This window comes from Dendropsophus ebraccatus, chromosome 7 (assembly GCF_027789765.1).
Source record: "Dendropsophus ebraccatus isolate aDenEbr1 chromosome 7, aDenEbr1.pat, whole genome shotgun sequence".
NCBI lineage: Eukaryota > Metazoa > Chordata > Amphibia > Anura > Hylidae > Dendropsophus > Dendropsophus ebraccatus.
The window spans coordinates 125,915,511-125,942,658 of record NC_091460.1 but is presented as its reverse complement, the minus strand read 5'-3'; the positions used below and the strand labels follow the sequence as shown (position 1 = coordinate 125,942,658).

General features: G+C 43.4%; 1 protein-coding gene across 2 annotated transcripts in view; it reads right to left on the bottom strand.

The window, feature by feature from the left end:
- NFKB1 (nuclear factor kappa B subunit 1) overlaps positions 1–27,148 on the bottom strand; it is a 74,725-nt gene that overhangs the window by 26,486 nt on the left and 21,091 nt on the right. For both annotated transcript variants that reach the window (XM_069978380.1, XM_069978379.1), the window contains exons 2-7: positions 26,125–26,163; positions 15,808–15,889; positions 14,359–14,399; positions 12,065–12,163; positions 2,997–3,145; positions 203–357 (exon numbers count right to left, since the gene is read on the bottom strand). In XM_069978380.1, the coding sequence (XP_069834481.1) occupies positions 203–357; positions 2,997–3,145; positions 12,065–12,163; positions 14,359–14,399; positions 15,808–15,889; positions 26,125–26,163 (565 nt within the window). The remainder of the gene's footprint in view (positions 1–202; positions 358–2,996; positions 3,146–12,064; positions 12,164–14,358; positions 14,400–15,807; positions 15,890–26,124; positions 26,164–27,148) is intronic.

The following is a 27,148-nucleotide window of genomic DNA, read 5'->3' as shown; positions in this document are numbered from 1 at the left end:
CTTCCTGGTCCACTCTGTCTCCACTCCTCTGTCCTCCCCCTCCCTTCTGAGACAGAGATCACATGATCTCTGTCTCTTCTGTTGCCAGGCAAGCTGTAACACGCAGTTTTCCACGTCGAACTGTCGATGACTGCTGAACTGTCAACTGTCGATAACCCCTCTAAAGTACATTTAGATTGCAAATGTATTGTATGCGACTAACCAGTCAATGTCCTGTCTGCCGAATATGGATAATTTAACTCGGAGTTCACCAACAGACCAGCATTGTAGCCCTTCTTAAAAGCATCCAACATGCGCGTCTCCAGTATCTCAATAACTTTTTTCTTTGTTACATGAAGAATTCCTAAATTGGGAAACCTATAAATACATGGAACAAAAAACAAACAAAATATGTAATAAATAAATATTCGGTGCAACTACTTCTGCCTTGCAACAGAGCAGGCACGCTCCTTATCAGTGTACAGTATATTTCTTAATTTTTTTAAAAAAAAGTAGATGTAGCCATGGTTAACATGCTTGTCGTAAAAGGACGCTGGTTGACCTCAGTTGACCATCACGTGTCCCGACGTCAGTGTATTCTAGAACACTGCCCCCTTGGAAATCAAAGATGCAAAAGAACACTGCAGAGACACCATTATGTGTCTCGATGTTAGTGAACTAGCCAGACCTTCCTCCGGGTAGGAACAATCAAGCCAAGGAATGTCTCCAATCAAGGAAACCACCAAAGCAAGGGATCCATCCACAGACAGCTGTTTCAGGGTATTTGCCCCTCATCAGTGTAGAGTAGGATTCTGGCTAGTGGGACAATTGCCTAGTAAGTGCATGCAAAAGGACGCTGGTTGACCTCAGGGAGATCAACCAAAACACAGCAGAGACACCATCACATGTCTCGACGTCAGTGTATTCTTGAACATTGCCCCCTGGGAAATCAAATATGCAAAACAACACTGTCTCAACGTTAGTGAACTAGCCAGAACATGCTTGTGTCAGGGAGGTTTGCTAGGTCAGTAATTACATCAAGTTAAAAGTGTCATTGTGATCAAGTTAACACAGGCTACATCCATATATATGTAACATAGTTACAGTGCACAGTGACAGAATCTTCTATATCTAAACATGAAATCGGAATTAAAGGTCATCTTTCCTCTAAATCTGTTGTGGTTCACCGATCAGCTCAACAGTTTCACTTCAGATATAAGGCTGTAGTCTTTTTAGGAGGCCTCAAGAGTATTCTGTGTTCAGGGCACATACAGGAATAATCTTAACAATTTGTTTGTTTCCAGAAAGTTACTACAAAGTCTTAGTTATCAGTAGTACCTGCTTTACATTAAAGGGGAACTAGCAGCAGGTTGGACAAATCTAACCTGCTGATATGTCCCTATTGCACACAGGGCGCTAAGAATGAAGGTATGTCTCTTACCTTCCTCCTCTGCACCGTTCTGGTGCTCCACGGTCCGGTGGAACCGTTCGGAGAACTGGGGCACCCATTAAGAGCACTTTCCGCCCTCATAGCGCCGATCCACCCCTGGCCAGCCTGGGCCATTGTGTATAATTAGAGAGGGGTGGCCCGGCCTGGGGCGGATAGGCGCTATGACGGCAGGCAGTACTCCCAACGGCTGCCCCAATACTTCTAACATGTTACCTGTCTAACTGCACCCGAACGGCGGGTAGAAAAGTAAGAGACATACCTTTCTTCTTAGCTTCTCCTGTGCAATAAGGGGGCTATCAGTAGGTTAGATCTGTCTAACCTGCTGATAGTTCCCCTTTAGGAATGGTGGCTTGGGGACAATCAATACTTTGATAGAGATGTCTATCAGATGTTTATTTAAATTATTGTCAAGATAAATGGGCCTTCAAGAAGCAGTCTGCTGTGTTGTTGTTTGCTTTATTGTTAGGCTATGTTCACACTACGTATATTTCCGGCCGTAGTGCGAACCGCAAATATACGCCCGTAGTTTTGAGGTTGATGCGTACGCTTGGAAGTATACGATTTCCGGCCGCACAATGCACACTACGTATGAGCCTACGGCCGGATCGTATACTGCGCCGTGAAAAATGAAAAAGACCATTGTTTGCGGCCGGAACTGTTCCAACTCACGGCCGTGGATTTCAATGCGGTCCCGTACGGAGTACTTATTTCAGCCAAATTGAACTTGATTTTTAGATTAAAAATGTGTGGTTTATTGGGCTGGGCGAAGATTTCCAAGGAAATGACCTTTTTCAGATCGCTACGAAACAAGCTAGGGAAGCATAACTGTACTACGGGCGTATGTTCGCAGTTCCCCCGCATGTCCGCAATCCGGCCGCATGTCTATTTTTCCCACGGCCGTAGTTTCAGCCATAGTCTCACATGTCCGGCCGCGTACGAACTATGGCCGGACATATACATAGTGTCAACATAGCCTTATAATGGGGCCTGGCAGCGGGCTTGCACCCATACTCATATGAACTGAATGCATTCCTGTAGCGCTATCACCATGCTCCTATGCCGTTCAGGTCCTGCTGGCACCCACATGAATTCTCCTCTGACTGACCCAAGGCTTCAGTGCTTTTTAAGAGGTGGAAGTTACTGTCCATAGAGTCGCATATAAGAGAGTGACTTCCAGCTTATGTAGATTTCAAGACAGTCAGAGGAGACATCATGTGGGAATATAACACTGCAGGAGCACAATCAGCCTGGGTGAGTTTCCCTGCAAGCTTACTGCCGGGGCCCAAATTTAAAAAAAAAACAACAAAAAAACAACAGCGGACTGCTTCTTTAAAATTTCAGAAGGCTTGGGTGTGTAAATATCAGTGCTACCAGTCATCTAGTGTGGGAAGTGCGATGTCAGTACACAAAAACCTCAAATGAATGTCATGCAAATGTGAAACATGTTGTGGTTTGGAATATCTGAACAACCCAAGCACAGTTTTACTAGTTATTTCCTGCTGTCTTGTACTTTACATATAGGCAGAGAATCATCTGTCACAATATTAAGTAAGAAAGAGAAACTCACCCAACAACATTGTCCTTAGGCCCCACAGTTATAGAGCAGATCCCATCTTCACAGTGCTTTCCCACTAAGCTGTGGGCATGTAAGCGGACATCCTTGCCATTGGTCACCAGCTGCACAATGATTTTGGCTTGACCCACATAATTATGGATCTGTCGAAGATACAAAAAACATGACTTTCATCATTCTTTTTTCAAATACAATACGGAAATATAGGACTATGTGATACAAAACTTGCATGTCAGCAGATTGGTGGCTTAGTAGTAAGCACTGCCAACTGTTCTCTCTTTGTGTATACAGTACAAATCTTTTTTTTTCATGATTATTGCCTCTTTTAGCTGTTATGGAATTACACCCCCCATTATATGCCTGCTAGGAGTTGTAGTCCTGACATACATACACACAACAGATTTCAGCAGTCCTGGAACAGGGCTTAAAGGGGTTGTCCAACAAAAATCTCTTTCTTTCAAATCAACAGGTGTCAAAAAGTTACATAGATTAGTAATTTACTTCTATTTAAAAATCTCAAGTCTTTCCATACTTATCAGCTGCTGATTGTTCTACAGGAAATGTTTTATTTTCAGTCTGACACAGTGCTCTCTGCTGCCACCTCTGTCTGAGACAGGAACTGTCCAGAGCGGCAGCAAATCCCCATAGAAAATCTCTCCTTCTGTGGACAGTTCCTGTCTCGGTCAACAGAGAGCACTGTGTCAGACTGAAAAGAAAACATTTCCTGCAGAACATGGAGTACCCCTTTAAATGCAGAATTCTGTACAAGGTTTACCCTAGCAGTAAATAGACAGAATGGTGACATGTAGCACAAGTAGACAGAAGCAGCATTGAAGATCTTTACAAAACAATAAGAATTTGTTGATTTGTATAGCGACACCTTAGTCTGCAGTGTTGTACAAAGACTGTCATCACTCACTGTCCCCAATGGGTATCACAATCTATACTCCAAGTAGGCCTATTTTGGTGTGTGGAACAAAAGCCACATGATGAGAAAACACAAACAAATTATAGAGGTGGGCCTTGATCCCAGGACTCCAGGACTCCATGGCAGCAATGCTAACCACCGAGCCATCATACTACCCACAAAGTAGGTATGGGTTCTCCAGCTGCCCCTACTGCCCCTACTGCTGCAGCTTTCACTAGGCTTTGATGTTGTAAAGAAGTGTCCCAGCACTCACCAAATTCTTTAATGCTTGTCTTTAATTCTTTAATGCCTGTCAGCACGCTCGGCAGGATGATTGACAGGCAGAGAGGCCAGTAACTGGCAGAGCGCAGTGACTAGATACAAGCGGGGAGCCGCCCACCATGACTACTTCCCCGCTCGTATCTAGTCACGAGCCGGGGAATTAAAGTCATTTTCTCTGTTATAAAGCACCTGCCGGGGACGCTCCAGGTGCTTTATACAATGCTCAAGGGAACCATATCAGCCCAAACGGGCTGATTGGTTCCCTTTAATAAACAAGCATTAAAGAATTTGGTGAGTACCGGGACACTTCTTCACAGTTTTTTGGGAGCCATTCCTACCACGAGCACCTCCACCCTACAGAGTGCCGTCTAACTCCGACATTAGGCTCTGATGTAGACTCCAACAACAGGGGCCGAGCTAAGAATCCATGTTGAATTTTAGTCAGCCCATGGGAGGAATAAGTCCCCTAGTTTTCTTCTTCCATCCCTGTTTTGGCATACAAATATACATTGCACTGACTTTCTGCTGCCGACAGAGAAATAAGATTACCTTTACAGCACATTGGTTGTCACACAGATTTCCCTGACTCTAACGGCCCGTTCACACTGAGTAATTGTCGCGGAATTGACATGTCAATTCTTTCGGCGGAGAGCGTTGGGCACACGAGGCATCCTATTCAACGAATAGGAGAGGGAGAACTTTAAGTGGAGTCTGCGGCATGAGAATTAGGCTAGGTTCACACTGCGTTTTTGCAATCGTTTTTTTGCATCCGTTTTTTTGCAAAAAAAGGGATGAAAAACGGATGCATTTGTGTGCATCCATTTTGATCCGTTTTTCCATTGACTTCCATTATAAAAAAATATAGGATCAGAACAGATCCGTTTTTTTTTAACGGACACAAAAGTAGTGTTAACGCTTCTTTTGTGTCCGTTAAAAAAACGGATCCGTTTCGGGCCGTAATGGTAAACTTGCCTTCTTAGGCTATGTTCACACAACTTTTTTTCAGCTCCGTTTAAAATGACATCCGTTATTTTGAGTCTGAAATAATGGACGTTATTGAGCTGTCCGGCCTCCCCTGGTGTTTGCACATTATTTCAGTTTGGGTGTACAACTTGGACTTTGGATGCTGTTTAATTCAAAAGTTCCTTGAATTTAATAGTGAAAACGGAGCAAGAACAGTGGAAAAAGAAAAACTGTGTGTGAACAACTAATCAAAAACATCCGCTGTTTGCAAAAGACGTCCGAAAATAATGATCATGTTCATTATTTTGACGTCCGCGGCAAAAACGTCCGTTATCCAATACATTGTGTGCATTGGACGTCCGTCTTCCCATTGACTTCAATGCATTGCTGTCAGTTAAATCATGGCAAAAACTGACGTTTTTTAAAATATGAAAATCGTCCGCCTTTTCAATATTTTTGATGTTGTGTGAACCTAGCCATATACTGTACTGCAGTAACTGGCAACTCTCAAGCTGTTGCAAAACTACAATTCCCATCATGCCTGGACAACCAAAGCTTTGGCTTTAGCTGTCCAGGCTTGATGGGAATTGAAGTTTTGCAAATGCTGGAGGGCCGAAGGTTCCCCATCCCTGGTATATGATATAAATGTAAAAAAAAAAAAAACATCCAATAAAGAAACCCTAACTATGAGCCAGTATGACTACGGTATTGCTAAGTATCAGTGGCATTGTATGTAATAAGATGGGCAAGGGAGTGTTACTGAGAAAGAACTGGATGTTTGGGGAATTTTTTTAAGCTAACCTAAAAATCACCAAAGAATCCTCTTAGTGACACATGCCGATACAGATGAAACAAACAATGCGTCTGTACTAGTGTATGATTCACAAGCAGGGCATAAGCACTATAAAATAACATATTTCTGGATATAGATAAATAACTCATAATAGGGCTGGACGATTAAATTTATTAGTCCTTAATTCAAAAATCAATTAGATTTTGATAAAGTTTCGCAAATTTTATCGCAAATTTGATAAAATTGTGCCCTCTGACTTGCAGGGGGAGCAGCGGAGCTCAGGACGGTGCGGTTACCAGTGGCCTCCAGCTTAAAAGGAGTCTGACCAGGTCCGCAGCTGTAGCTGTTCCTCCTGCCGGTCAGAGCGCCCCCTGCTTGATCCAGCGCTATTGCATTCACACACAGGAGATCCCTGCCACCTGCAGACAAGAGATCAGCAGCACCCGGGTCCTGAGGAGCCCCTGAGATTAGAGTAAGATCAGGAGAAGAGACCCAGAGTGCCATCATTGGTGAGTGGGTGATGTGATGGCACAGTCCTACAAAGTAACTACTACTACTACTACCACTACTCCCTCTACTGCTACTACTCCCACTACTACTACTACTATTCCCACTACTACTACCACTACTACTACTATCCCCACAATTACTACCACTACTACTACTATTCCCACTACTACTACTATTCCCACAACTACTACCACTACTACTACTATCCCCACAATTACTACCACTACTACTACTACTATTCCCACAACTACTCCCACTACTACTACTATTCCCACAACTACTACCACTACTACTACTATCCCCACAATTACTACCACTACTACTACTATTCCCACTACTACTCCCCCCACTGCTACTAGTACTCCCAGTACTACTACTGTCACAACTACACCCACTACTGTTACTACTACTCACTACTGCTACTACTACTCCCATTACAACTACTACTCCCCTCATCTACTATTCCGCTACTATTACTACACCCCTCATCCACTATACCTCTACTACTACACCGCTTATCCACTATGCCTCTACTACTACTACTCCCCTCATCTACTATATCTCTACTACTACTATACCCGTCATCCACTATACCTCTATTACTACATCCCTCATTATTAGCAAAAAAAAATGTTGATGTATTTTCTGGCCATATTGCCCAACCCAATATTATAGTAATAAACATCTCTTCACAGTCACAGGTGTATGCAGTAGCTTGTGAATCAATGTAAGCATCTGGACGGCAGCCAATGCATTTGTATTTCCCTGGAATGGAAAGTACACTAACCGGTCCATGGAATTTCCCAAATGAACATGCAACAAACCTGGCTGCAAAAAATGACTGCTCCAGCGTGAAGTTACACTGTGGTGGGAAAGGGATTATATGCCCCACACTACAAAATGCTGATTTACATTTTATCAGTCTACTACGAGAAATGGGCATAAAAAGTAACTTTTATACAGTAAACTACAAAGAAATGTGTACACCTTTAAACAGAATGCATTCTGTTCTTACATTCTCCTAACATACTGTACTTCACCTCGTTTTAACATGGAAGAGGACAATGAACCCCATAGTACTGGGCACGTTACAGCTTGAAAAAGCAGAAGAAACTATCTTTAAAGTCAAACAACTCTACAGATCAAAGGGCCTATGACTTTTTCCTGCAAAAAAAACAACAAAACACCAAATGCTTAAAGGGGTTGTCCAGCGAAAATCTTTTCCTTTCAAATCAACTGTTATCATAAAGTTATACAGATTTATAATTTACTTCTATTAAAAAATCTCCAGTCTTCCCATACTTATTAGCTGTTGTATGACATGCAGGAAATGTTGTTTTATTTTCAGTCTGACACAGTGCTCTCTGCTGACATCTCTGGCCGAGACAGGAACTGTGTCTCGGTTTTCTATGAATCCCCATAGAAAACCTCTCCTGCTCTGGACAGTTCCTGTCTCGGCCAGAGAGGTCAGCAGAGAGCACTGTGTCAGACTGAAAATAAAACACCACTTCCTGCAGAACATACAGCAGCTAATAAGTATGGGAGGACTGAAGATTTTTAAAAAGAAGTAAATTACAAATCTATATAACTTTCTGAAACCATTTGATATGAAAGAAAAAGATTTTCGCTGGACAACCCTTTTAAATGGGTTATGCAGTGCTACAAAAACATGGCCACTTTCTTTCAGAGACAACACGACTCTTGTTTCCAGTTCAGGTCCGGTTTTCAATTAAGCTCCATTCACTTCAATAGAACTGAGCAGAAAACCCCACTCAAGTTGGAGACAAGAGTAGTGCTGTCTCTGGAAGAAAGTGGCCATGTTTTTGTAGCGCTGCATAACCCCTTTAAAGGGAACCAATCACCCAGAAAATCAATGTAAAGACAAGGATATGTGCTGATAGATCACCCAGCACACTTCCCAAATATGCCCCTGTAACCTCTGAGCCCCCCTCAATTAGACAGTAATCTTACTTTGTTCAGGTCACGCGCTGTATGTAAATTTTTGCTAAGTAGTCCTGGTGGGCGTATGTAGTCCTGGTGGGCGTATGTAGTCACGGTCCGGGGGCGTATCTAGTCACGGTCCTGGGGAGTATCTAGTCACGGTCCGGGGCTGTAATCACGCCCAGAGGGGCGTGATTCGGAGGCTTGCGGTCCAGTGACGTCATCCGGCGGCTTGCGTTCCGCGTCGCGGCCGCGCCGACGTGTTCGGGAACCCGCGCATGCGCAGTACGGCGGGAGACGACGCTGACGTACTGCGCATGCGCAGGTTCCCGAACACGTCAGCGCGGCCGCGACGCGGAACGCAAGCCGCCGGATGACGTCACTGGACCGCAAGCCTCCGAATCACGCCCCTCTGGGCGTGATTACAGCCCCGGACCGTGACTAGATACGCCCCCGGACCGTGACTGCATACGCCCACCAGGACTACATACGCCCACCAGGACTACTTAGCAAAAATTTACATACAGCGCGTGACCTGAACAAAGTAAGATTACTGTCTAATTGAGGGGGGCTCAGAGGTTACAGGGGCATATTTGGGAAGTGTGCTGGGTGATCTATCAGCACATATCCTTGTCTTTACATTGATTTTCTGGGTGATTGGTTCCCTTTAATGGTGCGTTCACACCTACAGGATCTGCAGCTGATTTTTTGCAGCAGATTTCATTTAAATAACAGAACACAGCATCAAATCTGCTGCAGATCTGCTGCAGATCCTGTAGGTGTGAACGCACCCTAAAGGAGTTTTGCAGCACTACATAAACTTGGCTACTAGGGATGGTCCGAACCGAGTTCGGTTCGGGTTCGTACGAACCTGAACCCTTGGTAATGATTCCCGCTGTCTGCCCGCTCCGTGCAGCGGGCAGATCCAGCGGGAGGACCGCCTGGAAAACTGGGATACAGCCATAGCCATATGAACTTTCTTCCAGAGACAGCACCACTCTTGTCTCCAGTTTGACTTGAGATTTTTAATACAAGTAACTTACAAATCTCTGTCACTTTCTGGCACCGAATGATTTTAAAGAAAACATTTTCTGGTGAACAGACATGTAACCATGTGGTTTTTGACATCATTTCTTTCTGTACTGTTCTGCTCTGAAGCTCCCACTGAAATCAACCCGTGCAGAGACTGCAACATGTTTTTGCCCCTGTGCATATGACCTTATTGTTTATGTACTGTATGTATACCCTCCTGTACAGTGCCATTACAATACTAAATAATAGTTACTCACAGCTGAAAAATTCCCAAGCCACAAGTATGATAAAATGTAGGCTGATGCAATGTGTAACAGACCAAAACAGTAACGTATAAATACCGTACTTTACTTATTTTCAAGTTCCTGTTATTTAGAAAAACGAAAACTTCCCCTTTCTTAACTAGTTGAAAAGTATCCGGAAGAGCACTGTTATTTTATATAAAACATGCGCTATGCACTAAAGCATGCAGTATAAGTGATATATGATATAATATAGTATAAGGGTACGTTCACACTTACCGGATCCGCAGCGTATTTTCTGCTGCAGATCCGCAGCAGATTTCATTTAAATAACTGAACACAGCATTAAATCTGCACCATCAAATCTGCTGCAGATCTGCTGCGGATCCTGTAGGTGTGAACGCACCCTATAAGTGCTATATATGATATAGTATATAAGTGCTATATATAATACCAGAAAACATGTTATCTGGCAGCAGCTTTGGATTTTTTTCTCTTCTATATAAATAATGAAAATATGATGTGACTGAATATTTTGTCTTTTTTTACCCATACTAACTTGTCAAGAGTATAACTACACATGTATAAAGTGTACTGTATCTTAAAGGGGCTATCCACCTTTTCAATAATTTTTAAAAAAGAGCGCTTAATGTCATAAATGAACATAAAAACATTTACGGCCATATTACACGGCTCGATATTCCGGATAACCGAGCTTACTGAGCCTATTACCTGCCTCGATTATGATGAGCTAAGGGCTCTCTCTCTCTCTCTCTCTCTCTCTCTATATATATATATATATATATATCGTTAGTGATGTTCGCGCAGCCCTTGCCTTAAAGTGTACCTGATGTTATAACTTAGAAAATCTAAATCAACAGTAGATGTGATATAAAGCACGTTTTCAATTTGCATTCATTATTTTTTAGTTATCACGGAAAACACGGCACTTCCTGTGTTTGGTCTCTTTTTTTATTTTCAAAGAGTCTAAAAACAGGAAGTCCTGTGTTTCCCAGGTTATCTGCACTCACAGAGAAGGCAGTCACCTGACTGATGGGCACTTTGAGCCGTGACTCTCTGTATTGGCCGGGACTTCCTGCGTTTAGTCTCTTTTTTCAACCAGCACAAGACTAAAAAGCTTCAGGAGACTGGACCTGGATACAAGTAAGTATAGTTGGGTTTTACAGCATAATAATAATAATAATAATTAAATGTAAAATGCAAACTTGCTTTAGATGACATGTTGATTTAGATTTAGAAAGTTATAACGACAGTGACACTTTAAGTGTAAAATAATAAATGTTATACATACCTGTCCACGCTCCCTGTGTTCTTCTCACTTCTGCCCGCTTCCTACAGCCGCTGCTGGAACTTCACAGCTGATCTCTGAACTGACAGACTGCTCCGCCAATCACTGGCTGAGACAGGACAGCGCTGTGGCCAGTGATTGGCTAAGCGGCCTGTCACTTTAAAGACCGATGTAGAAGCTTCAGCAGCGGCTGCAGAGAACGGGCAGAAGCTAGAAGAACATTGGGGAGCGTGGAGAGGTATGTATAACGTTTATTATTTTCTGTACACATTAGCCGCAGGCCGCACATCGTGTTGTGCTTGCGGCTGCCAATAATTTTTGGGCAGGACCAAAGGACATGATCAGCCGATGATGGTTTTCATCGGCTGACCATTGTCTTTATGTCAGTCCATTAATGGCCAAAGTGGTTACATGTTGTACTGATAACATCACCGCTCAGTAATGGGAGCCATGATGCTAATACTATGACACTTGACTTCTGAGGCCACCGATTAGCTACAGCAATCATGTGTCGGACATTAAAAAACAGAGACTGGGGCACCCACAGTAGCTGTGATGCTAAATCGCTGTGGGATCAGACATGTGAATAAATGTTCTTATCTAACTCGATGACATTGAGGCTGCTTTAAAATAATAAAAAAAAAAAGGTGGCTAACCCCTTTAGATTAAATAGTTTAAAGGGGTACTCTGGGCAGGAGCCTCTTTTGAGATATGAAGGGGATGAGTTGTTTGAAAATAATAAAGCACACTTACCTCCCTGGATCCCATGCCTGGATCTTACCACTTTGTCCTGCTGTGTGGCCACAACCGTTCTGGGGTTGTAAGGTTGCAGACCCACACAGCCAATCAATGACTGAGGTGGGACACCGTTGCAGCTGCTGACCGGCTGAGGAGACCTGCAACATCAAGGCTCCAGGTACCAGAAGCAGCTGCAAAGCGGGGTGGAGCAGTAAGATACCGGCGTGGGAGCCAGGGAGGTGAGTGCACTTTATTTAAAAAAAAAATCCCTTGGCATTCCTTGGCATTCTTGAAAAACGGCCCTTGCCCAGAGTACCCCTTTAAGTCTGTTTATATAAATCTAACCTTAATTTGTGGATAGGATTTCTTGTTTTTCTCACTTGAAGCTCCAGGTAGTCCACCATGAGAAGGTCCTTCACACACATATCGAAAACGGAAACCTCTCTGCAGCACAAATAAAACAAATGATATAAACATTATCCCTTGTCCTGCTTAAGTTTGGATTTTAATATTCCAGCCTCAGGAACGTTCCATAGTTGTATTGCCATTTGTGACTAAGATCCTATTAGACGAAGCAATTTTTAACGATTAACGATCGCAAAACGTGATTGTTTATCGTTAACCTGAAATCGTTCACCATATTCCACAGAACGATAATCGTTACTTACGATCATTATAGCGATCGTTACTATGATCGTTTACTCCATTTGATCCCAGCAAAAGAAGGAACGATGTGGAATTACACTGAACGATTAGTGAACGAATGTGGAATTACAGCGAATATTAGTGAAGATTTAACAATGATTTTAGGGTCAGATCTAAATCAACGATCAACGACACAAACTATTTTTCGATTGTTGCCTGCAATAACACAGGGCGATTATCGTTTAAATTTGAACAATTTAAAATTTTTCCGCATGATAATCGTTTCGTGTAATAGGGCCCCAACTCTAATGATGCTCTAAATGAAGGATATTCGGTGGAGGCGGGGGATAGAAGGAAATTGTGCTGTGAGGGGGCAGAAGGATCATGTTAAGTATATATGACTTTATGTGGCTGTGTGGATTAGTGAGCTCTGGGTTTGGATACATTGCATTTTCTGTTTATGTTTTACTTGTTTGTGTTTTATTCTTTGTTTTTGAAGTACAAAATAGCATAGATCTATTGTGTCCAGAAAAAAAGGTATACAATACAATCAGAAACAGATTCTACTGTATGTCATTCTGCTGTTTTTAGTATGTGTTCAGCGTGTAAATTTTTATAGTTTTTAACCCCTTCATGACTGAGGTCATTGGTGCCCGGGTCAAATTAATGCGATGTTCCTCCCCGCCTCCTAAGAGCCATATCGCTTTTATTTTTCCACCTACAGGGCTGGTTGGGATGTCACTTTTTGCACCATGATCTCTAGTTTTTACTAATATTATATTGGTGTAAAAGTAAAACATTTTGATAGCTTTTTATTAATTTTTTCCTGATATATAATAAAAAAAAAAAATCTGCAATCCTGGTGTGTTTTTTGTTTTGTTTTGTTTATGCCGCTCACTGTGCGGGAACAATAATGTTATATTTTAATAGATAGGACAATTCCGTATTTATTTATTTATTAATTTAACGTGTTTTTATTTTTAGAATGGAAAAGGAGGAATATTAAATGTTTATTGGGGGGGTTATAAGAGGTTTTTTAATACTTTAAAAATACTTTTTTAATTACACTTTTTTACACTTTTATTTCACTGTTAAACATGCAATCAATAGATTACATATACTGATCTATGGTATGCCATAGCACAGCATAGATCAGTGTTATCGGCAATCTGTACATACAGCCTGCCTGAGAGAAGACTCTACGCATAGATCGCCCATCCGACATAACAGAGGCAAGTGGCTTACCCCAACCCGTTGGTACTAGTGATCAGGACCCCCACAGCATGGTTATATCGCTATAGCTTGTAGCGTTTAAGGGGTAAATGACAGGCAGCTGCAGGATCACAGCTGCCTGTCATTATCTCTGGCCCTGGACACACTGATGTGTGCAGGACCACTCACACTGCAGCATTCCCGCACACATCTAAGGCCCCTTACTGTCAGGAACGTTTATATACATTCCTACTGTACGGGGTATCGGCAGAAGGAACATATATAAACGTATTGTGGACATGAAGGGGTTAAGAATATAAAATGTATACATTAAAGGGGTACTCCAGCAATTTTTCCCCCCTTTCAAATCAACTGGTGTCAGAAAGGGCCAGAGATTTGTAAATTACTTCTATTAAAAAATCTTAAGTCTTCCAGTACTTATTAGCTGCTGTATGTCCTACATATTTATGTCTATATGATACAACAGCTGTAATGTCCCGGAAGACTTGAGATTTTTAACAAGAATTAAATTACAAATCTCTGGCACTTTCTGACACCAGTTAATCTGAAAGAAAACATTTTCACTGGAGTCCCCCTTTAAACTTAAACACAAATATAGTGTAAACCCATAAAGTGTCTGGCCCTTGTCTGCACAATGACCCATACAAACTGCTTTATACTATTAAACCTAACAAGTATTAGGTAACACAGCCCTAAACAAAGCACTAAAAAATTAAAAACAAGACTTATTTGAAAGGTTACAAAAATAAATATTTCTTTACCTGTTTAGGTTGCTCTACAATTTCGAGATATGGTCCATCAACTTAAAGAAAAAAAAAGAGAACATTTAGAAGGATCACACGCGCCTAGGTATATTTCTACACTATGGCTGGGTTCACACCACGTTTTTGCAAAAAAAGGGATGCATTTGCGTGCATCCGTTTTGATCTTTTTTTCCATTGACTTCTATTATGACAAAAAAAAAAGGATCAAAATGGATCAGTTTTTTTTTTTTAACATACACAAAAATGTAGTCTACCTATCTGCTTCATTTGAATATTGAGGACTACTGGGCTCACGCACATAATGGAGAGGACTACTTATTGTCCATGTTATTCAGGAGGATATCTCTGGATCAGTTGCACAGAACAATGTAAGTCGGTCATGTCAAACTCTGGTGCCATTATTTTTGGCCTGCCAGACAGTTCAGAGTTTGAATTACATCTGGCCCGCCATGGCTACTATAAGCGAGACTATGGGGGAGGGCTGGCTACTTTATGACACTATGGGGGAGGGCTGGCTACCATAAACGACACTATGGGGCAAGGCTGGCTACTATATGAAAATATGGGGGTGGGTTGGCTACTATATGATACTATTGGGGAGGGCTGGCTACTATATAGGACACTTGGGGGGCTGGCTAGTATTTGGGTACTACTCTACTGGGAGGGCTGGCTACTATGTGGGGCAATTTTGGTAGGGTTGGCTACTATATGAGGCAATATTGGGGGGGGGGGCTATTACATGGGTTTGGGTTTAATCATATCATAGCAATTTATCATGTCAATTATCATAGTGCACAGTGCTGGGAGACGCACACCACTGACAGTGCCAGGAACACCGCACGCTGCTCTGACAGTGCCAGGAGCGCCACATTCGCGCTTCAATAATTATCAAGGTTGGCCCACGACTTTATCCAATTTTTTTTATTTTGGCCCACTGTGTATTTGAGTTTGGCACCACTGATGTAAGTGATACATCATTCTATTCAAGGGAACTAATCAGCCCAATCGGGCTGATATGGTTCCCTGGAGCAATGTATAAAGCTCCTGCAGCAGCCGCGTCACATACCGGCCTCGGCTGCAGCAGGAGCTTTATACCAGGGAAAAATTACTCTTATTTCCCTGGCTCGTGACAGACATAGGCGGGGAAGTAGTCATCTGGGCGGCTCCCCGTCCGTGTCTAGTGACATCGCTCTGCCTGTCAGCGCGCTTGGCGGGAATGATTGACAGGCAGAGAGGTCCGTTACTGGCCTGTTCATTTTGCCTGCAAATACTGTAAGGCTACGTTCACACATCATCAAAATGACGACTGTTTTTTTTGGACAGCTGTCCATTAACAGCAAATAACGGCTGTTACTTAAATTAAAACAGCGTTAAAAAAAAAAAATAATTTTGATAGTGTGAACATAGCCTAATAATATACATCTTTAACATAACTATTTTGCTTACCATTCCTATGTGGAGTATCGTGCGGTATAATGTGTTCATCATATAAATAGCCAGGCGTTGGTGTGAAATAAACATCCAGCATCTGCACAGAGAAAAGACCAATGTTTAGTCAATGTTTCTGTTGAAATTTTATACTTGTTTTCCGGTCTTAATTGTTTTGGCTGCAAATTTTAACCAGTTATTCACTTGTTCAGCAGCCTGAATGAAATGTCACTGGCTTCATATGTGGAAATGACACAGGTGTGAAACTGAAATGACTTATAATTGACATTTTACATGTCTTATGGTGGTTTTATGGTGGTTTTACACGGAACGATTTATCGTTCGAATTTGCACGATAACGGTCGAATTCGAACGATAATTGTACGTGTAAATGAAGTGAACGATCAAGCGACGAGCGAGAAATCGTTCATTTTGATCTTTCAACAACTTCTCAAATCGTCGTTGATCGTTCGCAAAAAATTTGCACATCGGTCTTTCAACTATTTTAACTATGTATGAGATCGCAAAACGATTTTTCCGTACGATGTATCGTTCCGTGTAAACGCTGATCGTTATGAAAAAAACATTGTTCATTCAAAATCGTTAATCGTGCGATCGGGCGAATTATCGTTCCGTGTAAAACCACCATAAAACAGAAATATAAATGTGGAGATTTATCAAACATGGTGTTAAGTGAAACTGGCTCAGTTGCCCCTAGCAACCAATCAGATTCCACCTTTCATTTTCCAAAGAGTCTGTGAGGAATGAAAGGTGGAATCTGATTGGTCGCTAGGGGCAACTGAGCCAGCTTCACTTTACACCATGGGGGAGATTTATCCAACATGGTGTAAAGTGAAACTGGCTCAGTTGCCCCTAGCAACCAATCAGATTTCACCTTTCATTACTCACAGACTCTTTGGAAAATGAAAAGTAGAATCTGATTGGTTGCTAGGGGCAACTGAGCCAGTTTCACTTTACACCATGTTTGATAAATCTCCCCCCATGTTTGATAAATCTCCTTCACAGTCTATGACGACAATCCCCTTATTTTCCCCTGTGAACACCTTGATGTAATAATCACCTTACAAGACAGTAGCTTATCGTTCCGTGTAAACATAGCGAACGATCAAGCGACGAGCAAGAAATCGTTTATTTTGATCTTTGAACATGTTCACAAATCGTCGTTGGTCGTTCGCAAAAAAATCGCAGATCGTTTTGTGTAAACAGTCTTTCACCGATTTAACCTATGTGTGAGATAGGCTTAAGCTATCGCAAAACAATTTTTCCATACGATATATCGTTCCATCTAAACGCTGATCGATATCAAAAACAAATCATTATTTTGCTCCGTGTAAACGCAGCATTAGGGTGCCTTTACACACGGAGATTTATCTGACAGATTTTTGAAGCCAAAGCCAGGAACAGACTGTAAACAGAGAAAAGGTCATAAAGGAAAGACTGAGATTTCTCGTCTTTTCAAATCAATTCCTGGCTTTGGTTTCAAAAATCTGTCAGATAAATCTCTCTCAGTAAAGGCACCCTAAGGGTGGTATTACACGGGCGGATGGGGGTCCAATAATACCTGTTTACTGGGTCTATTACACGGCCCGATAATTGTTTAACAAGGGCTGCAGGGACATTGTTACCGATGTCCTTGCAGCCCTTGCTTTAACTATATACTTTACCTATCCACGCTCCAGGGCTGCTCCTGCGGTCAGCTTCTCTCCAGGTCCCGCGCGCTCTAGCTTCAGAGCAGCCTGTCAGCTGACAGGCCTCTCAGCCAATCACAGGCTGTGGACCCAGGGAGAAGCAGACCACAGGAGCAGCCCTGAAGCTTGGATAGGTAATGTAGATCGTCCCAGCACCCAGGGCCGCTTTAACCAGAGGGCACATGGTGCACGTGCACCGGGCCCACTGGTTAAAGGGGCCCCCCCGAGCAGGCCGGCCGTTGCTATGTGCGACCAATGCGGTCGCACAGGGCTCCGGCCACCAGCCTGTCAGGGGGGAGCGCCATGGATGGGTAATCTACTTACCCCTCCATGGCGCCCCCTGCAGGGCCCCCCCGTCCGCCACTGCCCCCGTCCGCTGCTGCTGCGGCGCTTCAGCGCTGCAGCAGCAGCGACACTGACAGAGAGAGAGCCATTGGCTCCCTCCCTGTCAGTCACTCTTGTGGCCGCACTTCCTGCAGTCACAAGAGGCCGCACTCTCCCTCTAGCGCCCGACGTCACTGGAGCGTCGGCGCGAGGGTAAGGGGAGTGCAGCCTCTTGTGACCGCAGGAAGTGCGGCCACAAGAGGCAAGAGAAGAGGAACCCGTGGACCTAGGTGAGTAAAAGTGTTTGTTTTTTTCAATGTTGTATGGGAGGGGGAGCTATATACTATGGGGAGCACAGGGGGCTATATACTATGGGGGGGCACAGGGGGCTATATACTATGGGGGAGGACAGGGGGCTATATACTACTGGGGAGCACAGGGGAGCTATATACTATGGGGGAGCACAGGGGAGCTATATACTATGGGGGAGCACAGGGGAGCGATATACTATGGGGGAGCACAGGGAGCTATATACTATGGGGGAGCACAGGGGAGCTATATACTATGGGGGAGCACAGGGGAGCTATATACTATGGGGGAGCACAGGGGAGCAATATACTATGGGGGAGCACAGGGAGCTATATACTATGGGGGAGCACAGGGAGCTATATACTATGGGGGAGCACAGGGGAGCTATATATTATGGGGAGCACAGGGGGGCTATATACTATGGGGGAGCACAGGGGGCTATATACTATTGGGGAGCACAGGGGGGCTATATACTATGGGGGAGCACAGAGGAGCTATATACTATGGGGGAGCACAGGGAGCTATATACTATGGGGGAGCACAGGGAAGTTATATACTATGGGGGAGCACAGGGGGCTATATACTATGGGGGAGCACAGGGGAGCTATATACTATGGGGAAGCACAGGGGACTATATACTACTGGGGAGCACAGGGGTCTATATACTATGGGGAGCACAGGGGTCTATATACTATGGGGGAGCACAGGGGAGCTATATACTATGGGGGAGCACAGGTGACTATATACTACTGGGGAGCACAGGGGTCTATATACTATGGGGAGCACAGGGAAGCTATATACTATGGGGGAGCACAGGGGAGCTATATACTACTGGGGAGCACAGGGGAGCTATATACTACTGGGGAGCACAGGGGAGCTATATACTACTGGGGAGCACAGGGGGCTATATACTACTGGGCAGCACAGGGGGCTATATACTATGGGGGAGCACAGGGGGCTATATACTATGGGGGAGCACAGGGGGCTATATACTATGGGGGAGCACAGGGGAGCTATATACTATTGGGGAGCACAGGGGGCTATATACTATTGGGGAGCACAGGGGAGCTATATACTATTGGGGAGCACAGGGGTCTATATACTATGGGGGAGAGCACAGGGGGGCTATATATTATGGAGAGCACAGGGGGGCTATATACTATTGGGGAGAGCACAGGGGGCTATATACTATTGGGGGGAGCACAGGGGGGCTATATACTATTGGGGGAGAGCACAGGGGGGCTATATACTATTGTGGGAGAACATAGGGGTCTATATACTATTGGAGAGCACAGGGGGGCTATATACTATTGGGGGAGAGCACAGGGGGGCTATATACTATTGTGGGAGAGCACAGGGGGGCTATATACTATTGTGGGAGAGCACAGGGGGGGCTATATACTACTGGGGAGAATGCACAGGGGGGCTATATACTAATGGGGGAGCGCACAGCAGGACTGTATATAACTAGAGGAGTACATGAGGGTCTATATACTACAGGGACACCTTAAAACTATGGAGGCACAGAGGGGTGTAACTATGTAGGGGTACAGAGGGGTGTAACTACTGTATAGGGGTACAAGGGACCTAACTACTGTATGTGTTGGAGCCTAAAATATTTGTCTGGCAGACTCTGGAGAGAAGATTCTTAGCCAGGAGAAGACTTCAAGGTGGCCCAGGCTGGATGGAGAGAAAAAGAAAAGGTGACAGACTCTGATCGGAGAAGACGCCCCCGGTGAGTCACTGGATGTAACTGCACTCTGTTATAGGATTGTAGTGTTAGGGGTCATGATGTGGCGGTATTATGTAATGGTATCATTGGTGATATCTTTCTGTTTTGTTTAGTGCAGTTTTTATGTAATATGTAATCACTGTATGGTGGAAATAGTGTTATAAGGTAACTACTGTATGTATTGGGGCTCTTGATACAGTGTGGGGGCAAATACAGTACATTATACAATGTGCCGAAAGGGAAGGGGGGGGGCCACTCTTGAGGGCTGTGCACTGGGCCCACCAATGTATTAAAACGGCCCTGCCAGCACCGCTATTACACGTAGCTATGCACGGTCGGCGCCCGACAATTATAGGTTCTAACCTATATCAACGATCAGCCGATGACAGCAATCATCGGCTGATCATTGTCTTTATTACACGGAGTCCATTTACACAGAAAGATTATCTGCCAAAGATTTGAAGCCAAAGCCAGGAATGGATTTGGAAAGAGGAGAAATCGCAGTCTTTCCTTTATAATCTGATTTTTTCATATAGTTTGTGGCTTTGGCTTCAAATCTTTGGTAGATAATCTGTCAGATAATCTTTCTGTGTAAATGGATCCTTAGATTAAGTTTAGCTCTACAGTGGTTCCACAGTTTTAAAGGGGTAGTTCACCCCCCTAAAAAATCTCTTTCAAATCAACTTGTGCCAGAAAGTACCAGAGATTTGTAATTTACTTCTATTAGAAAATATCAAGTCTTTTAGTGCTTATCAGCTTCTGTACGTCCTGCAGGAAGTGGTGTATTCTTTCCAGTTTGGAGAGCAGGAGAGGTTTTCTATGGGGATCTGCAAATGCTGTGGTTAGTTCCTGACATGAACAGAGGTGGCAGCAGCGACCACTGTGCCAGAATGGAGAGCATATACCACTTCCTGCAGGGCTTACATCAGCTGATACTGGAAGACTTAAGATGTTTTAATAGAGGTAAATTACAAATCTCTGGCACTTTCTGGAACCAATTGATCAGAATTTTTTTTTAACTACCACTCTAAGTTGGGAAAATACATTTTGGCTGCTGTCACACACAGCAGTTTTCTAGAAAATTGCCACTGCAGTTTTTTGGCCAAAGCCAGAAGTGGAACAAGCAGGAAGACGTAGAAGAAGTGGAAGGCCTCCCTGTTCATTTTAAATCCACAGAAAAAAAGTTTTTGGCTTAAAGACTGTAGTGGCAGTTTAAAAAAAAAAAACTGCTGCATGTGGTGGCGGCCTAGGAAGTCCTTGCGCTGGCACACCCAAAAAACTTCATCAGGGACAGAGACAGTGGTCACAGGTAAGCAAGAACGGTAAGTACAGGTCGATTTTTCCACTTAACTGTGCCCTGAGAATATAGATAACTTTTTTCCCCTCTGGAATACCCCTTTAAAGAAAATGAATCAACAAGAAGGGGTCCAGTAATCCTTTGAATGTAACAAAAAAAAAAGAAAAAAAAATCTTTTTATTGAGAATGACTACTATGCAAATAGGAAACTCACCTCTGGAATCAGTGCATGGTGTATGACTGCTGATGAGTCGCCTACATCATTCCACCACAGCGGCAAGTCTTTTACTCACAAGCGTCACTATTTATTGTGAGATCTCGGGGGTGTAAATGAAGCTGGAGGCTATATATAAGTAATGGACGCTACCACATTATAACGTGTAGAATGGTTACTGACTGAGCATGTGCTGGCTCCAGAGCTGTGCTGCCTGTTTAGATAAAAGGCATAGGGTATGTTCACACTACGGATTCCAAGCGGAGACTTTAAGCAGATTCTGCCCTGCGGCCTCGGCCAGCAAATTCATTGAGTCTATGGGATGGGCGGAACTTCAAGAGGAGGCTGTGCAGCGGAATCTGCTTGATGTCTTATCGCGGAATCCGTCGTGTGACTATACCCATACTCGGTAAAAAAGAAAGATTTTTCTGCTTGCTGTCAGGGTCCAGAAAGAGTAGCACAGATTTACTAACACTGTAAACTTAGGCTATGGAAACAGTGACTGCCTTTACGGACAAGATGCCTATAGCGTTTTAAACACATAACTGTGTTGCAGGGCAGGATAGGTAGGTTTTTGTACATATTGGCCCAGATATACCAATATGTCTTCACCAGAATTCTACATAGAAACATAGAAGATTGTTGCCAGAAAAAGACCACTGGGTCCATCTAGTCTGCCCTTATAGTATTTCCCTTCTTATTATCTCAGGATAGATATATGTTTATCCCAGGCAGGTTTACATTCTGTTATTGTAGCTTTACCAACCACATCTGCTGGAAGTTTGTTCCAAGCATCTACTACTATTTCAATAAAGTGATATTTTCTCATGTTCCTTCTGATCTTTCCCCCAACTAATATCAGATCGTGAACCCCTTGTTCTTGTGTTTAGCTTTTTATTATAAACACTTCCCTCCTGAACCTTATTTAGTCCTTTAACCTCTCCCGTTGGGCAGTAAATTAACATCGCTGCAGGCTGTGCCTGATGCTGCAGCCACGTTAATTCACGCCGCAGGATGACACAGGCACAGGAGCTGCGCCTGTATAATCCGTGGTGGGTCCTAGCTATCAGTGATAGCTGGAGACCCGCTGCAACTTTCAGCACCGGAGCGCCTCAGGCTTCCGGTTTCCTGGCTATGGAGGCCGGCGGGGGGAGGGAAGGCTGGGCGCGGGGCGCGCGCCCGTGGGCTCTGCCCCTTCCCCTCTCTCCCTTGCCGCTGTCACAAGATTGTAACAGTGGCAGGGGACAGAGGAGAGGGGGCAGACATAGGGACATCAGCTTATGGGATCATTATGATCAGGTCACTAATTTGGTATTGTAATTTATTCATTGTATAATTTAATATATAACCTGTAATGTATTTATATATTTAAATAAGCGCTGCGGAATCTGTTGGCGCTATACAAATAAATATTATTATTATAATTATTATTATTATAAGCTGATGTCCTAAAACGACATGGGCATTGATGCATCAATGACCCATTGTCGTGAAAGGGTTAACATTTAAAGGTCTCGATCATGTCCCCCCCTCCCCTTGTCTTTTTTGTCCAGACTTTACAGATTTAAATCCTTAAATAGGCACTGTCACTGCAAATAATTTTTGACATGTCATCAAACGGGCCTCCCGGACCCGAGTGTAAGGACACCCCCTCCCCTTTGTGATGTGGCTCCACTGATTTTAATGGAGTTGTGTCACGGAGCGGAGATTATTACACTAGGGACCAGCAGGCCCGTCTCCAGTGCTTCGTGCTGGCCAGTGCTCGGGAACAGACCGCCGCTGTGTGCGGGAAACGGGCAACAGTTCAAAAGAACCATCCCCACATCGGCGCCAGTCTGTTCATGTGAAAAACCCAAAGCGATGTACCTTGTGCTACATTCGCTTTAAGAAGGACCTATTGTTCCCAGAGCCCTAGAACAAATAACCAGGTCACTTTATAGTCCATACAACAGTCTTTTTCAGAAACTTATGAGAATGTCACCGTTCCTCAGCAAATGCATCTAATGGTATGGTGATTTTTTTTTAACCACACTTCCTTTAGGTATATGCAGAAAATTATAGCGAGATCTGATATGGTAAATAACAGTATGAATCACTTGTTTTAAATTTTCACTTCAAAATCATTCAGAATAGTTATCAATCTGATACAGTCAGTGAAATGTACTTTACAAGAGTATTTTTCAAAGCCAGCACCCTAGCAATCACTGACAGCTAATGGCAACAGGGGTAGTGAGGTTAATAGGTTCTATTATGACATCAGACAACTGTTTTGCATCCATAGTACACACGGGTAATAGCCCCCTTACACCTTCAATAACTGACGGCCGTCGGGGCCGTCTAGAACCACCATTAACAGATAATGCCGGTGGTGATAGAGGTCGGCCGTGATGGAAAATCCCTGTCGACCCCTTTGATCAGTCAGAGCTAAGCCTTAGTGAGAGTGGTCTTGTTGTGGAGTACCCCTCCCCATAGAGATCACAAAAACGCTCGCTTGTGCTGAACGTTCTTGTGTATGGGAGGACGAGCAGAAGACATACCTGCTGGCCAGGCGGTTGTTTGGCCTTCAGTTAAGCTGGTTTCACACTACGTTTTTGCAATCCGTTTTTGAAAAAAAAAAAAAAAAAAAAGGATGAAAAACGGATGCATTTGTGTGTATCCGTTTTGTTCCGTTTTTCCATTGACTTCCATTATAAAAAGAACGAATCAAAACAGATCCGTTTTTCTAACGGACACAAAAACTTAGCCAACCTCATTTCTGTGTCTGTTAAAAAAAGGATCCGTTTTGATCCTTTTTTTTGTAATGGGAACAAATGGAAAAACGGATCATAAGGAATGCACACAAATACATCAGTTTTTTGGGAAAAAAACACACACACCAAAAAAAAAACATATAGGAAAAACGTTGTGTGAACCCAACCTTACTGAAGGTGTATAAGGGCCTTAAAGGAGAAGTCCTGCAAAATTTTTTATTAAAGTATTGTATTGCCCCCCAAAAGTTATACAAATCCCCAATATAACCGAGCATCCTGCTGCAATCATCCTCTCCAGCAGCCACAGCCCGCACAGCTCTTGGAGTCGGGTTGTGACATCACCATGTTATCCAGGAAGTGACATCACCATGTTATCCAGGAAGTGACATTACCATGTTATCCAGGAAGTGACATCACCATGTTATCCAGGAAGTGAAGCCTTGATGCAGTAGTAAGTGCAGGGAAAAAAGCACTTAATAAACATTTCCCGTAAAAAGTGTATATTGGTGATTTGTATAACTTTTGAGGGGCAATACAATACTTTAATAAAAATTTTCACCGGACTTCTCCTTTAGGCTATGTTCACACTGCGTATGAATCCGTCCGTAGATCGTACACCGCCGTACATGTGTGGCTGAAACTACGGGCGTGGGAAAAATCGACATGCGGCCGGATGCGTATGAACCACGAACATACGTCCGTAGGACAGTTATGCTTCCCTAGCTTGTTTCAAAGCGATCTGAAACAGGTCATTTACTTGGAAATCTTCGCCCAGCCCAATAAAACTCACAGAACCTTTTGGATCGAAAAATCAAGTTCAATTTGGCTGAAATAAGTACTTTGTACGGGACCGCATGGAAATCCACGGCCGTGAGTTTCAACATTTCCGTCCAAACAATGGTCTTGTTCATTTTTCACGGCGCCGTATACGATCTGGCCGTAAGCTCATACGTAGTGTGCATTGTGCGGCCGTATATCGTATATTTTCAAGCTAACGCATCAACCTTATAACTACGTGCGTATATTCGCGGTTCGCATTACGGACTGATTCATACGCAGTGTGAACATAGCCTTAAGGTGTATGGTCACCTTAAAGGGACCCTGTCACCTAAGAACAGAGGGAAGAGCCCGCCCGACCCCCCGACACTTACCTCATCCTGCAAGTCCCGCTCCAGAAGCCGCCCCCTCCGCGGAGAAATCGACAGTCTGCGCGCGTTATGTAAAGGAGAAGAGATGAATCCAACGTCCATAGGAAATCAACAGTGATTTCTGGCTTCTGGAGCGGGACTTGCAGGATGAGGTAAGTATCTGGGGCTCCAGATGGGGTGGGCTCTTCCGTCTGTTCTCAGGTTACAGGTTCCCTTTAAGAAGTAGTCTGAGAAATCCCCTATGAATGGAGTGGGCATTTGTCATAAGCTGTCTTCATACAGTGTCTTCATATGTATATGTTGGGGGATGACACTTTATAGGCATATAGTATGCTTCATTGCCCATAAGTGTAAAGTGGATGCCACTGTATAGAATAGGATAGTCTGCAGCCTGACAGAGACTGATTTGGCCTCCATAATGAACAACAGGACATAGGTAGATCTGTCATATGTGCCAACAGCTTTCCTGGCAAATGTAGCAAACATACAGGGCATACAAAGCAAAAGCAGTATGAAAGTAGCAATAACTTATAGCAGAAGAGAAGCACAAAGTAAAAAAAAATTAAATAACAATATATAATAATATATAGACATTATAATTGATGTGATCCACAGTCATGCTTGTGGTTTCAGTGAAAATCCTCTCCAAGCAGGTGCACATGTAGAACGTATTATTGTTTTTGACTGTCTGGTCTAATGCTTTATGCTTCATTTCTAGGATACTTCCTCCCTAAACAGCCTACCACACTTTCACCGCAGCGCACGTATGCCACAGTAATTCTCATATCAAACATAGATTTAGATATTTTAAAAACAGAGACCATAATCAGAATCACGAGAAGTAATACTCACTGGGTCAGCCATGTCGAACACGTGTTTTGCCATATTAGCCTGTAAAACAAAGAGTCCGCTGTTATTCCCAAGTCAATTAAATTCATGACAATTCAGCTTTACGTAATGATAATATACCATGGAAATTGCCATGTTATGAATTGCTGTGCAATACTGAACCCAACCTTTCATACGTGATAGTGTACTGCAAGTATTTTTAACTCTTTTTTGTATTTAAAGGGGTACTTCAGGGAATTTTTTTGTTAATACATTGTAGAAAATTTTTGTAATATTACATAATATAATAAATGTATACTTTTTTTCTTTACCACTCAACCTCAACTTAATGGTAGCAGTAGGGAGCCACGCAGACACCTCGACTCTTTTGGGAACTGCAGGACTGTGGTGCCCCCCTCCCACACACACACCCAAACTGCCCCTCCGTGTACTGTATATTCTTATTACACATGGACAAATCACGTAAAATGACAGGAGGGGCAGACAGCTCTTCCGGCTTTCATCTCCTCCACAGTGTGTGGAAGAAGATCAGAAGGTCTGTGGCAAATAGTAAGCACAGACAAACAATAAAGGCAAACTAATACTATCCTATCTTGATCGTCGCCCTTGTCCCACATTGCTGTACCTGATTGTCATCCCTGTCCCCCTGTTGTTGTACCTAATAGCCTCTCCTGTCCCCTGTTAGTGTACCTGATAGTCTCCCCTGTTAGTGTATCTAATCATCATCCATTAGTGTACCTGATTGTCACCCCTGTTAGTGTACCTGATTGTCTCCCGTTAGTGTACCTGATTGTCTCCCCTGTTAGTGTACCTGATTGTCACCCATGTTAGTCTGCCTGACTACCTCCCTTGCTAGTGTACCTAATCATTGGCCGTTAGTGTACCTAATCATCGCTCCTGCTACTGTAACTAACTGGTGCTCCAGTTAGTGTACCTAATCATCACCTGTTAGTGTACCTGATCACTCCTTCTACTGTAACTAACTGGTGCTCCTGTTAGTGTAAATGATTGTTGCGGCTGTTTTAAA